This window comes from Podarcis pityusensis (genome assembly GCF_964106645.2).
Source record: "Podarcis pityusensis genome assembly, chromosome: 16".
Classification (NCBI taxonomy): Eukaryota; Metazoa; Chordata; class Lepidosauria; order Squamata; family Lacertidae; genus Podarcis; species Podarcis pityusensis.
Genome location: NC_138041.1, coordinates 342715 through 360245, shown reverse-complemented (window position 1 = coordinate 360245; position 17531 = coordinate 342715). Strand labels below are relative to the sequence as shown.

General features: G+C 54.0%; 1 protein-coding gene across 4 annotated transcripts; it reads left to right on the top strand.

Moving 5' to 3' along the window:
• The first annotated feature begins 10924 nt into the window (after positions 1-10924).
• Positions 10925-16879, top strand: ISG20L2 (interferon stimulated exonuclease gene 20 like 2). 4 transcript variants are annotated; one of them, XM_080986093.1, is made up of 4 exons: positions 10925-11160; positions 12289-13153; positions 14069-14269; positions 16563-16879. In XM_080986093.1, exons 2-4 carry the CDS (start codon positions 12389-12391, stop codon positions 16671-16673), a joined length of 1077 nt encoding a protein of 358 aa, XP_080842219.1. In that variant the 5' UTR covers positions 10925-11160; positions 12289-12388; the 3' UTR covers positions 16674-16879. The 4 variants fall into 4 exon arrangements, with proteins under 4 accessions (XP_080842219.1, XP_080842222.1, XP_080842221.1 ...); XM_080986096.1 differs by lacking the exon at positions 10925-11160 and adding an exon at positions 11369-11466; XM_080986095.1 differs by lacking the exon at positions 10925-11160 and adding an exon at positions 11488-11589.
• The last annotated feature ends 652 nt before the right edge of the window (positions 16880-17531 follow it).

Below are 17531 nucleotides of genomic sequence, written 5' to 3'. Positions count from 1 at the left end.
AGAGAATTAATGGAGGGAGGGAAAGAGGCGGCGGAGGCCTCGCGACCAGGGGAAACACAGGCGGAAAAGCCGGAGGCAAGGCGCCCAGGCGAGCTCCTGTCCAAGTCACGGGTGGAAAAGCCTGGGGTCCCCCTGGTGTGGCTGGGCTCTCAACTCCCATCCGCATCATCCCTGACCGCTCCTCATGGGGGCTGCTGGGAGCTTCTCAAGGGCGCCACGTTGGCAACCTCTGCTCTTAATCAGCCCCGAAGTTTGTGGGCAAAAGCCAGGCTTGGGGGGGAGGCGCTCAATGGGGCTGTGGGGTTTTGTGGAAATGGAGGGGTTGCTGCCTCAGAGGACTAGATGAATGAAAGGGAGACCTCCAAGAAGACTGGAAGGATGGAAGGGGCTCTTCGTGTGTTTTGCTTGAGTACTTGAGTTGCAAAATTCATGGGCGGCAGGTTGGGATGTTAAGAAGGGGGCTTCTCCCTTCATTGCCTCCCCAGGAAGGGCTTTTTTCTGAAAAAAGTCCCTTCTACAATCCATAACATACATCGACGAAAACCCACAAGACAAACCACAGACTCTCCACCCCCCCCCCCCATTCTGAGCCTATTGTTTCACTCATGTATGCCTTGATGAATTCATCCTTCAGTGCGTACGCAAAGGAATCATTCCCAGTTCTGTCACGGCCAGGGCAGCCTGGGCAGTGTGTCGGACTCGGTCGCCGGGGAGAGGCCAGGGTTCAAATCCTCCCCCGCCCCCTCGGCCCTGGAGCTCTCATGGGTGTCCTTAAGGGCCTCTCCGCCTAATCTACTTCACAGGGTTGTTGCGAGGATTAAAGGAGGGAGAGGAAGCGCCACGATGCGCGTCACTTTGAGCTCCTTGAGGAAAGGGGAGAAATGCAATCAAATGAAGGAGTAAATAATTGGGAGGGGAGTTCTTTTTGGAGCCACGAGTCTGCCCAAATCGGGGCAGCTTGCCGACTCCCCACCCCGCAGGGCAGCGGGGATGAGCAGGCCCGCTTTGCGTCTCTTTTGGCGCCCCTGCCCTCTCTCTCTCTGGTCCGGGGACGAGTGGCAGAGGGAGGGAGGCCTTTTTTGAGACAAGCGATGCCCGCTCCCACCGAGGGAGACCGGCCCCCTCTTTTCCGCGCCAGGTGGCGAGCGTATTCCGGGAGGCAGAGATGTATTCAAATTTATTCCAGGATGAAACGGGGAGGCGGGGAGCCGCTCGCGGCTGTTCAGGAATCGCTCGGCGCGCTGCTCTCGCCTCCTCGCTGATGTTCCCCCGCAGACTTCGACAGGGCTACAAGCCATTAGAAGCCGGGGAGGGGGCTCTCTTTTGATTCCCCACTTTTTAATACATTTTTTTAAAAGAAGAGCTTCGCTTTCAACGTATTTTTGTCCTGCCTTGATTTGACAGGCCGCCTGGGGAGCGTGTAGGATGAAACGGGGAACATCTGTGAGGTCTGGTTCAGAGGCGGGAGGAAGACAAGGAGCTGCTTGGAGAGGAGCCTGACTCCCGGGTAAAGCAGGGCTGTCTTCACCGGCTGGCAGCGGCAGCAGCCCCTCTCCGGGGATGCAGGTGGTGGCAAGGGCGGGGAAGCTCCTTCGTGGCCCGGCCTGGAGAGCGCGCATGGATCAACTTGTGGAACTCCTTCCCGCAGGAGACAGCAAGGGCCACCAGCCTGGGCGGCTTTAAGAGAGGATCGCGCAGATTCAGGGAGCGGGAGAGGGCTATTGACGCATCCTAGCCAGGATGCGCTCCCAGGGTCGGAGGCAGGAATGCTTACAAAGGCGCAAGAGGAGGGAGGCTCTGGGGCGGGTTTTCCATGAAGGGCCTCTAGGTGCCCGTAGTGAGAACATGAGGCCTCACTAGATGGGCCCTATTGGCCTCATCCACCTGGTTCTTCATTTGTTCTTATGACTGAACCTTCTGCATGCAAAGGGGCTGCATTGCACGACAGCCTAGTCCCATTAAAATGAAGTAAGATTCCAGTCCTCCTGATTTCTGAATGAAGCGCTGGTTTAGCCAGGAACCGATGAAACCGCCTTCAGCAGAGTCAAACCATTTGCCCATCTAGTTCCGCCCTGTCTAGACTCGAGAGGACCACCAGCCGTTCTCTAGGTTTTCATGCAACTAGGGAGCGGTTCCTAGTAATCCCTGGAGAAGCTGTCAGGGAATGAAGCTGGGAGATACTGCCTACGGGGCAGAAGAGTGAGGACCCATCTGCCCCAGCTTCCTGTTCTCACCGTGGCCAAAAAGCCCCCTAGGAATCGAGATAGACTGCCTCTGGACCTGGAGGCTCTTCAGGAACACCAGAAGAACCTGATGGATCGGCCCAATGGCCCACCTAGTGCAGCCTCCTCTTCTCACCGTGGCCAGCCAGATGCCCGACTCCTTGGGAAACCCACGAGCAGGAGCTGCGCGGCTCTCCCCACTGGAAAGCCCCAGGAACTGGTATCATTCAGAAGCACATTGCCTCTCACCCTGGAAGCATCACTCGGCGGCAATGGCTACTAGCCTTTGAAATACCCATCGAGGAGGATGAAGGGCTGGTGTTGCACCTTTGAAAAGGCTTTGCAAAATCTGCAAGAGTTCATCCCAGACCAAGCGTGTAATCCTGCCCGCATCTACTCTGAAACTAGCCTGCCTTGATTTCAACGAGGTTTACACCCAGGTGAATCACGGGTAGTGATTTCACGGGAAGAAATGGAGGCAGTGAGAGATTTTACTTTCTTGGGCTCCATGATCACTGCAGATGGTGACAGCAGCCACGAAATTAAAAGACGCCTGCTTCTTGGGAGAAAAGCAATGACAAACCTAGACAGCATCTTAAAAAGCAGAGACCTCACCTTGCCGACAAAGGTCCGTATAGTTAAAGCTCTGGCTTTCCCAGTCGTGATGTATGGAAGTGAGAGCTGGACCATAAAGAAGGCTGATCGCCGAAGAATGGATGCTTTTGAATTCTGGTGCTGGAGGAGACTCTTGAGAGTCCCATGGACTGCAAGAAGATCCAACCTCTCCATTCTGAAGGAAATCAGCCCTGAGTGCTCACTGGAAGGACAGATCCTGAAGCTGAGGCTCCAAGACTTTGGCCACCTCCTGAGAAGAGAAGACTCCCTGGAAAAGACCCTGATGTTGGGAAAGATGGAGGGCCCAAGGAGAAGGGGACGACAGAGGACGAGATGGTGGGACAGTGTTCTTGAAGCTACCAGCATGAGGGAGGCAGTGGAAGACAGAAGGGCCTGGCGTGCCCTGGTCCAGGGGGTCACGAAGAGGCGGACACGACTAAACGACAACAACAAATCACGGGTAGAGCAGTGGCTGCAATTTGATGCCCTCTTTCATAAGAATCTCAGAAGAGCCTGACTGCTGAATCAGGCCCAGGGGGCCCTATCTAGTCCAGTCTCCTGTTCTCCCAGGGGCCAAGCAGATGCCCGTTATAGGAAGCCCGGAAGAAGAATTCATAGCGGTGGTTGCTTAATTTTTGGGAAAAGATTCCCTTCCTAAGCATGTGCATCTCCAACCACCCCATCATTCTCGCTCCAGTCCCAAAATACGACCCCATTTACCAGCCGCTCCCAATTCCACAGAAATTGCCTTTAAACAAATTGACTATATTAAGTTCGAGTTTATCCAGCCTGTGATAAAACGGGAGCTTGTGACTCAACGCGCCGGCGAGGGCGAGAGAGGGGTGGGAAGAGAAGCCCTCGGATAAATGACGAGGTGTTCTGGAAATGATTCACCGGGAGGCTGAATAATTTCGGGTGGTTATTTGTTTCACCGCGAAGACAATTGTAGGTAAGGACAGCGTCTCTCCAAGCCCTGCCGAACCCCGCACATCGCGTGCCAGAAGATTCCTCCGGTGATCTCTCCAGACTTCTCTCCCCTCATTTTTTGGGAAGAAAGAAAACCTGCAACGGTACATTTTCTGCTGAAGCGAGAGGGGCCATAAACATCTGCATTCCTGCATCACATCATTTTTATGGGAGGAGTAAAATCTACTTAGCAAACAACACAGATTAAACCTCGCTTCTCGCTCCCGCTCTCTCACCCTCCCACCTCAAGGGTGATTTTTATTTTTTTGTGCTCTCCATCCCTAGTGTCATAATTATGCGTGCCGGGGAGAGGAGATGATCTGTAATTACAGAGGGAGGAAGAAAGAGAGAAATCGCTGCTCAGCTGGGGGGTCCCTGCACTTTGAGAAAGAAACAGGCGACAAAGAGGCGAGTGAGTCCAACAGCATTTGCATAAATCTGCATCTTGCCTCCTTCTACCTGCAAGGAGAGGAAAAGGAAGAATTGTGTTCCTTAAGCTGTAAACTCAGGAGTGGGGAAGGGTCGCATGTGGCCCTCCAGCCCTCTCTATCCGGCCCTTTGAACCGTCCTCAGCCACGCCCCTCGCCAGCCCTCCTTCCCAGCTGCGTTGAATGCTTTGGCTCTGATATCACCCCCTGGTGGCCTGCTTGGAAGACACACTGCTGTGGGGCCGGGGATTGGCCTAAAGGTAAAGGTAAAAGGACCCCTGACCATTAGGTCCGGTCATGGCAAACTCTGGGGTTGCGGCGCTCATCTCACATTATTGGCCGAGGGAGCCGGCGTACAGCTTCCGGGTCATGTGGCCAGCAGGACTAAGCCGCTTCTGGCAAACCAGAGCAGCCCACAAAAACGCTGTTTACCTTCTCGCCGGAGTGGTACCTATTTATCTACTTGCACTTTGACGTAAAATATGCATTCGTTGCTCCACCCACTTTTGCCTCTGCCCCGCCCATCTCTGCCATGCAGCTCCTGGAAGGTTGGGGGTGGATCTCAGCTCCAAACCGAAAAACATCCTTCACCCTTGCTGTAAGCCAGGCATCCCCAAACTCGGCCCTCCAGATGTTTTGGGACTACAACTCCCATCATCCCTAGCTAACAGGACCAGTGGTCAGGGATGATGGGAATTGTAGTCCCAAAAATCTGGAGGGCCGAGTTTGGGGATGCCTGCTGTAAGCTGTTGGCATGCATGGCTTCTCCAGGGCTTGGACTGAAGTGGGGAAGTTCAGGCTCGGTTCACACGGCAGTTTATCTCAACTTCCTGACCTTCTCCTGTGAATTTCCACATTGTATCTGAGCTTCCTCTCAATGTTGAAGCTGCTTCTGGAAATCCAGCAGAATCTAGAGCAAGTTTAGCTCTCGTTTCCCTGTTATTTGCAAGCACGTATTTTTTCCCCTTCTTCCTGGAAGCAAATTACACGAACTTGCACTAGGTTCTGCTATATTTCCAGAAGTGGCTTTCATGAACGCTCAAATATAATGTGGAAGTTAGCACTCAGGGAAACCAGAGCAAGGTGCCGCGTGAGTGCAGCCTAACAATGGAGGAGGCACATTTTCCAGATTCACGTGGCCGAGACCTGAAAAGGACCATACCAGAATCATGTGGCAAGGACCTCCTTGGGCTGTTTCACTACAGATGACGGCAGGCGCATGGGGCGGTGGGAAGGTCAAATTTTGGAATGCCTCTCATTTTGTTTGTTCCTTTTTAAAAAGCAAAACCCTCTTCTCCCCGCATGTAGACACCCAGCGCATCTGTGGGAAAGCCCCCACTGGCCTGGCTTGCTTTCTCCCTGCAAGGAGCCTCCTTTGCATTCTGGAGCGGAGTCTCATCCCTTGGAGGCCTCTGATATACAGCGCTCATTCTTTCCACTGCCAGCGCTTTTATCGCCTGCTCACTTGAGCGAGTGGGTGCTTTATTTTCCGAGCGGAGCCCTCGCTGATCGGTAACAAAAATAAAATATAACACGCATATATATGTGGGGGGTGTGTGGGTGTGGGGGTTTTCTTGCAAAATCTCGCAGTCACCTTTGCGGGGGCAGGCGTAAAATGCAGGCATCGGGAAGCTAAAGCTTGATTAAGTCACACAACCGTCCGAGTAATAGATCTAATGCCGGTCGAATGAGGCTTAGTGCTCATCCCCTCCCCATCGCAAACAAAAATGCCTCAGACGAATGCCCCCATTCCAAGGAGTGTTTGGCGAGTTCAGCGCATCAGATGCTTTGCAGGGCCTGTGGTGTCGTGGCCCCACCAGCCAGTGGCAACTGGTGTGTCTGACTGGGACCTGGGAGAGACCAGGGTTCGAATCCTCCACTCAGCCATGAAGCTCACTGGGTGACCTTGGGCCGGTCATACTGACAAGGAGAGTCCACTGGATCAGGCCAATGGGCCACCTCTTCCTGAATCCTGTCCTCACAGTGGCCAGCCAGATCCCTGTGTGAAACCTGCAAGCGGGACCAGGAGCAAGAGCAATTCTCCCCTTCTGCAGTTTCCAGGGATTCAGAAGCCTTGCAACCTCCAACCAACTTGGCTGGCTTTAAAATAAGATTTGAGAATGCTTCTGAATGGCCCCAGGAGGAGACAGGGCTCTTGGGCTCAGGTCCTCCTCCTGGGTTTCTCTTTAGGCCCAGGCATCAGGAGGGAGCAGGCTGCTGGGCTAGTTGGCCCCCTCTTGGCCTGATCCAGCAGCCAGGCTCTCCTTAGGTTCTTAGCTGCCCCCCAACCTCAGCCAGCGCCCATCTGCTTGAATAAAATATTGGAGGAGGGAGGCAAGCCCTGCGGAACACAATCGATCACATGACACGGTGCGCACACACCATTCGAATGGCAATGCCCATCCATTCCCAGCCCCCTCAAATATTTCGCTGGGGGGGGGGCGAAGTCCAGGGGGTGGCGTGGCTGTCTCAGGGTTTCCCCTTTTGGAACTTAGCCGGGAGGAGAATGCAGATGAAACTGGAATTCTTTGGCTCCACTTGTCCTCAGCTCCGGCTGCAGCTACTCTTGCCCTCTTTGCAGTTACTGGGCCCAGATCCGCTCTGTGCAAGGCAGGGGGAGCTCTCCTGGGCCAGCCGCCTGGAGTCTTGAAATCAGCTCTCCAGGAGGCATTGTAGCTGGCAGCCCTTGAGGCTGGGAAGGAGGAAAGGGAAGTTAATGAAGGCCGCCAGGCTACCTCTAGCAGGTGGAGAGAGAAAGGATTTATTCACACAGAGCAGAGTTCTGTGGAACTCCCTGCCACAGGAGGCAGCGATGGCCAGCAACCTGGGTGGATTTAAAGGAGGATGGGACAAATTCATGGAGGAGGAAAGGGTCACTGACGGATGCTTGCGATGATAGCTATGAGGCAGTGATGCTTCTGAATAATACCAGTTGCTGGAAACCGCAGGAGGGGAGGGGCTCATGCCCTGAGTTTCTGCTTGTGGGTTTCCCTTTTGGTGCATTTGAGGGTCCACTATGAAAACTGGAAGCTGGACTAGATGGGCTATTTGTCTAACCCTGCAGGGCTCTTCTGATGTCAAGAGTTCAGCCTATACTTGAGTAGGACCCTGGCAGAGACACATGCCCGACTGGCATGTTCTCTCCCTCCTGGTCGATCATTCGGGAGCTTCAAAAGCTTTCTTCAGCCCAAACATCACTGCCCCCCGGCACACTTAGGGATCCGCAGAGTTTGTGCATTTCACGTAACAGACCTCAGCAACTGAGCATTTTGGCTAATCTACTTTATTTGCATATAAACACACACAGAGTACTGCAACATGGCTCCCTCTCTCTCTAGCATCAGACAGCAAAGAGAAAGAACAAAGGACAATAGTCCCACTTCACAGAACACATGAACACAAAACATCCTGTCTCCGTCACTTCCCACTCTGTGGAGTCAAAACATACACCGTCATGGGATTGACAACAATCCCATGACTGCAATCACGGAGCAGAAATTCTAACAATTCACATGTTCTTAAGTTTGCCGTCATGGAACAGAATCAAACCTCCTCCCGCTTGGTTCTTCTGTGGCCCACGCATTTATCCCACTGAGGCTCCCTTTTCAGACTTTCCCAATTTTTGCTGATGTCTTGTTTAGTGTTGAGTGTGAATTGTTGCCTCAATATTCCTGGGCCCGCAGGGGCCCTCAAAAAGTCTCTGAAACGGCAAAAATGCCAAGTGCCAGGAAGACTGACGGCCGCTGCGCAGGCCCCCGGGGGGTGGCTGGAAGAATTCATCACAGCAGAGCTTAGATCTTGACCGGTTCACACAGATGAAGTCCTGACCTTTCTGGCTCTTTGCCCATCGAGGGAGCGGCAACAGGTCGGCCTCGCTCAGAGCGTGTGGAACAGAAAGGATTGATTGCAGTTCATCTATAAAATGCAAGGGCGGAGGAAGAAAATTGATCCCTTTTGCACTGGAAGATGAACCTGCCTAATCTGCACTTTCCCAAACAATATGGGAACTGAAAATGCACTGAATCATAGAGTCAGAAGGGACACCAAGGGTCATCTAGTCCAACCCTCTGCAATGCAGGAACCACAGCTCAGAATGCCTGGCAGATGGCCGTCTGACTTATGCCTTAAAATGTCCACCACCTTCTGATGTAGTCTGTTCCACTGTCAAACAGCTTTTAGTGTCAGAAAATTCCCAGATGGGTGGGGTATAAATAATAAAATTATTATTATTATTATTATTCCTAATGTTTAGATGGAATCGCCTTTCTTGTAATTTGAAAGAATTTGCACTTCCCCAAATTTTGAAGCATAGTTCTCCAGGCAAGCAATGTCTATATTAATAAACAGATTAGTGCAAATTGTGGATTTAAAATTCATCCACATTAGTGAAAATAACATACAAAAGAATATATTGCCTTCGGGGGAATTGCTTTGCAAAAAATGTGTCTATTAGGCAAAATTGTACATGTGCCTATTAGGAGCAATTTGCACTCAAACATTGGTGACTTTTCATGGGGACTATAATTTAGAAAGGAAAACGATCTGCGTCACCCTATTGAGTAAGACGAGGGGGCTCCTGCTCAGTTTGCTCTCCCAGCAGCCAGCAAACTTCAAGGTCGCTCTTCTCATCTCCCTACATTTTTAAAATCTGGGCTTGGATGAGACATCTCCTCCGACAGAGGGGGCTTTGCTTGGCCTCTGTGAGAAGAAGATGCTGAACTGGGGTGGGGGGTCTCTGACCAGGTCAAGTAACAGGGGTCTTGCGCTCTCAAGTGTTTTCACTTTGCACCAGTCGTCAGCAGGTTGTAAATGCAGTATTGATGGGCACAGGCTGCCACCTCGTGGCTAAATGGCACATTGTGCAACAAATCATATCCAGTATGTAATAGAGAACATGGATCCCCAAAAAGGGACCCTTCCCAATTTGGGAATAATAGAATTGTAGAGTGGGAAGGGAGCCCTGCCAGCTGCAAGCCAGGAATCACAACTGAAGAATCCCTGGCAGACATTCAAGCTCTGCTTCAATACATCCAATAAGTCAGATGATGCTGCTGCTTTTATTTGTACCTCTGACTGGGTTTTCCCAGCCACTCTGGCGAGGAGAAATGCTTGATGATGATGAAGGAGAGATGCCTTATTTTTCTGAAATTAATATGTACCTCCTCATCTACTGAATCTGAGACTTTGAGAAATTTGTCTTAGATTAAAAGTGATTAAAATATTGTAGATATTTGTTAGCATGTAACTGAGCTGTGTTGCAAAGGCCATGTGCAGAAGGAATCCTATTGCATTACCTGTAGTTACAATGAAAGAGATTTGGTGTTTGTGGACACGTATGTGTGTGTGTTGTCGTTTAGTGGTGTCCGCCTCTTCGTGACCCCCTGGACCAGAGCACACCAGGCCCTCCCGTCTTCCACTGCCTCCCGCAGTTGGGTCAACCTCATGCTGGTAGCTTCCAGAACACTGTCCCACCATCTCGTCCTCTGTCGTCCCCTTCTTCTTGTGCCCTCCATCTTTCCCAACATCAGGGTCTTTTCCAGGGAGTCTTCTCTTCTCATGAGGTGGCCAAAGTATTGGAGCCTCAGCTTCAGGATCTGGCCTTCCAGGGAGCACTCAGGGCTGATTTCCTTCAGAATGGAGAGGTTGGATCTTCTTGCAGTCCATGGGACTCTCCAGAGTCTCCTCCAGCACCAGAATTCAAAAGCATCCATTCTTCGGCGATCAGCCTTCTTGATGGTGTGACCACACATATGCCTGTGCATTTATAATGGCATTTAATTCCCCCCCCCCCCAACACCATCCACAGCGCCCTCGCCCTCCACGAATCTGTCCTCTTTTAAAGCCATCCAGACTCTCGTGGCAGGGAGTTCCCCAGTTTAACGATGCGCCTCCATGAATAGCGACTGTCCTTTGTCTTTTACAACGATGTTTTTGAAACCTTGAAGACCGACAACATTTGGCAGCAAGAAGCGGAAATTCCAGGACCGCCTTTCCCAAATGATGCCTTATGAGGAACGGCTAAGGGAGCTGGGCATGTTTAGCCTGGAGAAGAGGAGGTTAAGGGGTGATATGATAGCCATGTTCAAATATATAAAAGGATGTCACATAGAGGAGGGAGAAAGGTTGTTTTCTGCTGCTCCAGAGAAGCAGACACTGAGCAATGGATCCAAACTACAAGAAGGAAGATTCCACCTAAACATTAGGAAGAACTTCCTGACAGTAAGAGCTGTTTGACAGTGGAATTTGCTGCCAAGGAGTGTGGTGGAGTCTCCTTCTTTGGAGGTCTTTAAGCAGAGGCTTGACAACCATATGTCAGGAGTGCTCTGATGGTGTTTCCTGCTTGGCAGGGGGTTGGACTCGATGGCCCTTGGGGTCTCTTCCAACTCTATGATGCTATGATTCTATGATTCTAAACTTGGCCCGCCAGCTGCTGTTGGACTACAACTCCCATCATCCCTCGCTAGCAGGACCAGCGGCCAGGCATGATGGGAACTGTAGTCAAAAGCCCACCGCGGCGACCCCGCCACGTGCAGCGCCGGCCGGCCTCCCCCTCGCGGTCCAATGGGGCGACCCGACGCGCAGGAGGCGGGTTTGTGGGCGCGTCGTCATAGCAACTCCAGTCGGCCGCCCGCGGGGTTGGGCGGGGCGAGCAGCCGACCAATGGGGATTCAGTATCCAAGCGACAGGCTAGGCCCGCGAGGGGGCGCATGCGCGCTTTGCTTTGCCAGCACCTTGGCCCCGTTCCGCCTTCCTTCTCGCCCCGCCGGGAGAAGCGCCCCGGGAGAGAGGGGAAGTCTCGCGAGAGGAGGAGAGACGGAGAGGGAGGAAAGAAAGGCGCGTGGCGCGGGACCGGAAGTGGGACTGCCCCGCCCCCTGGCGGCCTTTCCGGTTCCGGGTGAGCGGCGGCGGCGGCGGAGCCCCGGCGGCAGGTGAGGCGGGCGAGGCGGGCGGGGCATTTCCCCGGGGACGGGAGTCCCGCTTCTGCCCGCGCCGTCGGACCTGCCGGCCTTAGAGGAGGGAGGCTGGGAAGCCGGGGCGGGGCGGGGCGGCCGGGCGGCGGGTTGCGCTGGATGCCCTTTGGGGGCCCCTTCCCCCTCTCCCGTGGCCCCGAGGGCGGGGCGGGGCTGCCCTTCCTTCCCCCTCCCTGCCGAGGAGCCTGGTGAGCTCAGCCCATGTCACAAACCCCCCTCTCCAGCCCCGCCAGGCCAATCCCGGGGGCAGTGGGGCTGAGCCGGGTAGGTGGGGGGGGAGGAGGGCGTCTCTTTGCTCCCACAGCAGCGCCCCCCTTGGCCAGGCCGCCCCCGGGGAGGCTGGGAGGGGAGGGTCTCTGCCCTGGGACCCGGAAGGGACCCCCAAAGGTCATCAAGTACCATCTCCAGCAGCGGGGCCGCACCCCTTCTCCCTTCATAGCACCCCAAGAGTGAGCAGGGAAGCCTTGCCCAGTGGGTTGGGGAATACGTTTGGTCTCCAGTTGCTGCCTGGCCGCTCAGGATCTTGCAGTTGCAGGAGGAGGAGCCTTCACAGTGGGCGCCAGGCAGGGGGAGGCTGGCACAGGGTGGCATTACGCTTCCTGGGTGGGTGGGTGGGTGGGTGGGTGATGGAGGCCACCTTCACAGGAACAGGAACCAGGGAGGCTGCCTTGTATCAAGCCAGAGCAGCTGCTTATTCTTCTGCGCTGACGGGCAGCAGGGGCTCTCCAGGGTTTCAGACAGGAGTCCTTTTTCCCAGCCCTACCTGGAGGTGACACCTAGGATTGAACCTCAGATATTCTGCATCTGAAGCAGGGGCTCTGCCCACCGAGCAGATAAAATGAGAACAGCTGAAAACATTGGGGGTCATTAAAAAACAATTAAATATTAAAAGAATTCAACTTTTTATGGAAAGATTCTGGTCCTCGTGGCTCTGGACTGAGTTAACCCCTGAGTAGCTCTGCAGTTTGGTTTCCAGTAACCTCCGGAGCAAACATCCTGAACATAAGTCAGCGTGGCTTAGAACTTTGTGAATCCTCCCCCCGAATGCTGGAAATTCACCCTGTCCCTCCCCATCTCTCTCCCCAGCCTTGTTAGCATGTGGACATGTCCAGCATCGCGCCCCTCGCGGCCTCTCTAGAGCAGTGCCCGCTTGCTGGCCTCTCCTCCTCGTGGTCCCGGTTCGTCCATGGAGGAGGGCACCATGTCGGATCTCCTTCTCAACCTGGACACGTCCCTCCCTGCGCAGCCCAAGAAGGCCTCTGAGGGGAACCAGAAGCACCAGCGGTTCATCAAGTGCCGGCAGTTCCTGGAGCGGAAAGGCTTCCTGAAGCAGAAGCAGCTCCCCGGGCAAGCCCCACTGCCGCGGCGGGATGCCTCTCAGAAGCACGGTGGGGCAGACTGTGAGCGGGACAGAAAGAGGCCGAAAGTGGACAAAAAGGGGGCGTCCGCCGGGCAGGACAGGAAGCCTCTGCGGGAGGACAGCTCGGCCCGCAGGACCAAGACATTCCCCAAGGAGAAGGCTGCCCGCGGGGCTAAGGACTCTGGGTCCCAGGGAGGCAATGCCTCTGGGGGTGCCACAGCCTCGAGCAAAGCAGGGAGCACTGTGGGGGGTGGTTCCTCTGCGAGGCACAACGGGGCGCAGGCCAACGGGGCTGCGGGCGAGATCCGGAGGGTGGCCCTGCTGAGCGAGTTTGAGAGTGGGCTGTCGCCGGTGCTGCTGCCACCCAAGCCCAGCAAGGTGGTGGCCATTGACTGTGAGATGGTGGGCACGGGCCCCGGCGGGCGCGTCAGTGACTTGGCGCGCTGCAGCGTGGTCAGCTACCACGGCGATGTGATGTACGACAAGTACGTGCGGCCCCTCAGCCCCATCACCAACTACCGGACGCGCTGGAGTGGCATTCAGAGGCACCACATGAAGAACGCCGTCCCCTTCAAGGTGGCCCAGAAGGAGGTGAGTGAGGGGGGAGATCTGGCAGCCTCTCAGGGGGAGCCTTTAGGGATCCCCCTGCCCCACACAAGGTTTTCCATGTTTTCATTAAAACCAAGGCAGTCTGTATTTTTATTCTGGCATCTGGTTGAGGCATTTGGCCTAGCAGCTCTTACTCTCTTCTTATGGAACCTCAAGGTCCAGAGGCAGTCTATCTGGATTCCTAGGTTCTATGGGGTATTTGGCCACAGTGACAACAGGATGCTGGAATAAGGAAGGAGCCCTTTGGCCTCATCCTGTTGCAGGGCTCTTCTTTTATATCCTCTTATGGGTGAGGTAAGGGACGCGGGTGGCACTGTGGGTTAAACCACTGAGCCTAGGACTTGCCGATCAGAAGGTTGGCGGTTTGACAGGGTGAGCTCCCGTTGCTCGGTCCCTGCTCCTGCCAACCTAGCAGTTAGAAAGCACATCAAAGTGCAAGTAGATAAATAGGTACCACTCCGGCGGGAAGGTAAACGGCGTTTCCGTGCGCTGCTCTGGTTCGCCAGAAGCGGCTTAAGTCATGCTGGCCACCAGCTCCTTCGGCCAATAAAGTGAGATGAGTGCCGCAACCCCAGAGTTGGTCACGACTGGACCTAATGGTCAGGGGTCCCTTTACCTTTATGGGTGAAGTGGGTCAGACTGCAGCTACGATGTCTTTGTGGGTCTGCATCCTGCTGTGCTTGACTGGCTACAGCAGGCTTCCTCAAACTCTTCCCTCCAGAAGTTTTTGACCTACAACTCCCATGACCCCAGCTAGCAGGACCAGTGGTCAGGGATGATGGGAATTGTAGTCTCAAAACATCTGGAGGGCCGAGTTTGAGGAAGCCTGGGCTACAGGTTGAGTCTTGAGCTATTGAGCGCTGACTGATGACATCCCTCCCCCTCCCTGCCTTTCAGATCCTCAAGGTCCTCTCTGGGAAGATAGTTGTGGGCCACGCCATCCACAATGACTTCAAAGCCCTCAAGTATTTCCATCCCAAGTCGCTGACCAGGGACACCTCGAAGAACCCTCTGCTCAACCGCAAGGCCGGCTTCCCGGAGAACGAGCAGGCCTCCCTGAAGCGCCTCACCAAGCAGCTCCTCCACAGGGACATCCAGGTAACGCCCCCTGCCTTGTCCGTCTGCTCTCCCCCCCCCCATCTGGCTCAGTGTTGCCTACACTGGCTGGCAGCCAGCTCTTTGGAGAAAGGCCCAATGACAGTGTCTTGGCAGACTTCCTTTTCAAGAGTCCCTCCTCTTGGCTGGCTGTAGTTGTTGTTATTATTTATTAAATGCATTGCTTGATTTTTCTTGCCGAAGGCAATTCAGTTGACACAAGATAATATCACCAACTATCAGCAAACAAACCATAAACGTCCATAAAAATGGCAAAAGTAGTTTCTTTCCCAAATAGGTTTTATCATAAATAATAGCAAATGCGGTAAATAAAGAGTTGACTTGAAAGTGGTTCACTTGTTGGAGGAAGTTTAACAAACTGAAGGTCATCGTCCTCTTTCCTGATGGAAACATGCAGATAGGGAAAGATACAACCCTGCTTTAAGTTGTTTCCGTACTCTCTTCTCTTGTACGGTACATTATTTACTACAAAGCTCCATGATTTTGTTACTGTGTTTGCAGTTGCTCAAGATACAACCTGTTGTGGGGGGAAACTACTTTTGCCATTTTTATGGATGGACGTTTAGAGTTTGTTTACAGATAGTTGCCTTGGTGATATTATCTTGTGTTCATTGCAGTAGTCATTGTATCACCACCCTGTTCATTTTTTTTAAAGGAAATTCAAAGCAGCGTGCAACCAAGTAAACAAGCAAAAACCCACATAGACCCATTACAAAAAACACCTCATTAAAACAGATTTTAAAACAACCCACCCACCCTAAAAGGCCAGACAGAGGAAAAAGGCCTGGTTAAAAAGGAAAGCTTTAACCAGGCACTTAAAGATACAGTACTGTATATAATGAAGGTGCCAAGTGAGCCTCCCTGGGGAGAGCATACCATGAAATGGGAGATACCACAGAAAAGGCCCTGCTGTTGTGTTGCCACCCTCCAGACATTGAGGAGGCTCTCAAAGAAGGGCCTCAGATGACAATTGCAGGGTCCAGGTCAGTTCATATGCATCAAAAAGCTCACACCATTGTTTCCTTGAGCCTGGAGAGAAAAAGGTTGCGGACAATGACCAGGAGGAGCTTTTCCAAATCTGTTTGTGACATCTGTCTGTGCAGTTTTTAGACCCGCCCCTCCCCCCCGACACAGCAGGAGCAGGAGTAGCCCCTGTGGCTCCCTCCAGGCGGCTGCCACACTACAGTTCCCATCACCCCTGCCCATTGGGCCGTGGTGGTACCAGGGCTGGTGGGAGACGGAGTCTGGCAGCAGCTGGAGGGCCACTGAGGAGCAGAGTCCCCTGGCCTTGGAGGAGATCCGGCATTTGATTTAATATTGAACTCTGAGCAGCTCACAGTAGCAGCAGAAAAGAACAGCAAATACTGCAGTTGCTGTAAGCTCAAAACACAGTAGCGTATAAATAAAGCAGGCAACCAGAGCAAATCCTTTGAAACAATGCAATTCTATAAATTTATAGTGAGCTGCAGTATAAAGGTAAAGGGACCCCTGACCATTAGGTCCAGTTGCGGACGACTCTGGGGTTGCGGCGCTCATCTCGCTTTACTGGCCGAGGGAGCCGGCGTACAGCTTCCGGATCATGTGGCCAGCAGGACTAAGCCGCTTCTGGCGAACCAGAGCAGCGCACGGAAATGCCGTTTACCTTCCCGCCAGAGTGGTACCTATTTATCTACTTGCACTTTGATGTGCTCTTGAACTGCTAGGTTGGCAGGAGCAGGGACCGAACAATGGGAGCTCACCCTGTTGCAGGGATTCAAACTGCCAACCTTCTGACCGGCAAGCCCAAGACGCTCAGTAGTTTAACCCACAGCACCACCTGCGTCCCTATTCTGCAGTATAAAAGGGACCATTTTATCTTGTCCCCAAAGAGCAGAAGTTCCCTTGAGTGACTCCAGAGCCAAGCTGCTGTGCACCTCTCTCTTTATCGGGGCACCTTTTCCCAGTATCCTAGAATTGTAGAGTTGGAAGGAACCCACAGGGGTCATCTAGCCCAACCCCCTGTAATGCAAGCATCCCTGACCAGGGGGCCACCCAGCCCCTGCTTTGAGACCACCCCCTTCCCAGGAGGCTCTTACCCACAGAAACTCTTTTTCTGTAACTTGAATCCCTCGGTTTGGGTCCTGCCCTCTGTCTTCCATGGGGCAGCCCTTGAGGTATTTGAAGATGGCTTTGTGGGGGGAGGGGGTGTCCTCTCGCTTTGTGAGGGGTCAGAGAGACGTGACCCCTGCCCTCATCTTCCTCCTTCCTTCCTTCTTTCCTTACCCCCCCCCCCCAGGTGGGGAACAAAGGCCACTCCTCAGTGGAAGACGCCCGGGCCACCATGGAACTGTACAAGGTGGTGGAGGACGAGTGGGAGAGGCAACTGGCCACCTCTCCTCAGGACTGATCCCCAACTCCAGTCGCCACCAAGCCTTGGAACCCGGAGTCGCTGGGGGAAGCCGACACTCCCCTCCCTGCCCCCCGAGCTGTTTGGAGGAGGATGTTGAGGGGTCCATGGGGCAGAGGGAGAGGAGGGCCGGCAGAGTGAAGGAACTGACGGGGGGCAGGGGAGGGGAAGGAGGCAAGTGTGTCCATTACATCGCTTCCATCTGACCGCAGCCTGGGCGTGTTCCTCCCCTTCCTCTCTGTAACGGTGCTGAGCCTCCTTCCCTCTCGGCTTGAACCTCAGAGGGAGGGGGGCCTCCTCACCCTCCCCGGCAGGGGGGCTTTCAACATGGTGCTATCCACTCCCCAGGCCCCGGTGGCTGTGGGGTTCGTGTGCTGTTGGAGTTGAGCGCCAACCTCGGCCGGTGGATCTTTGGTGACCCCCCCCTCCCCGCCTCTGCGGTGGCGCAGGGAGGCTGGCTTCCTGCCCCCACCCTCTTAAAAAGGTGGGGGGGCACTCAGTTCCCTAGCTTGACTTCTGTGGGTCTCCCCTCTCCCTTGCCAGGTGATGGGGCCCCCCCCCATGCACTTGGTGATCTTGAGCTCCCCTCTGCCACTTCCTCCTTGGCCCCACCCCCTCCCTCGGGGGTCAAGGAAGCCCCCCTGTGTGGACGGTGACCCCCTTGGGTTCTTGTTGGCGGGGGGTGTCGGTCTCTCCCTTCCTCTTCCCACTTTCTCCACATCCTTCATAATCTCTCATTATTCTCCTTAAATCTCTTTCCTGCTCTCCACCAGCAGGTCCCCGGGTGGGTTGCACCAATGAAAAACACAAAACAGTTTGCAATCCCAGGAACATCCCCCTGCCCCTCCCCACTTTGGC

Bases quoted from the DNA above. Each gene is read 5' to 3' on its own strand.
- ISG20L2 (XM_080986093.1), top strand. From the start codon at position 12,389: ATGGAGGAGGGCACCATGTCGGATCTCCTTCTCAACCTGGACACGTCC. The intron at 13,154-14,068 runs GTGAGTGAGGGG...CCTGCCTTTCAG, and splicing joins TCAAGGTGGCCCAGAAGGAG to ATCCTCAAGGTCCTCTCTGG. The intron at 14,270-16,562 runs GTAACGCCCCCT...CCCCCCCCCCAG, and splicing joins TCCTCCACAGGGACATCCAG to GTGGGGAACAAAGGCCACTC.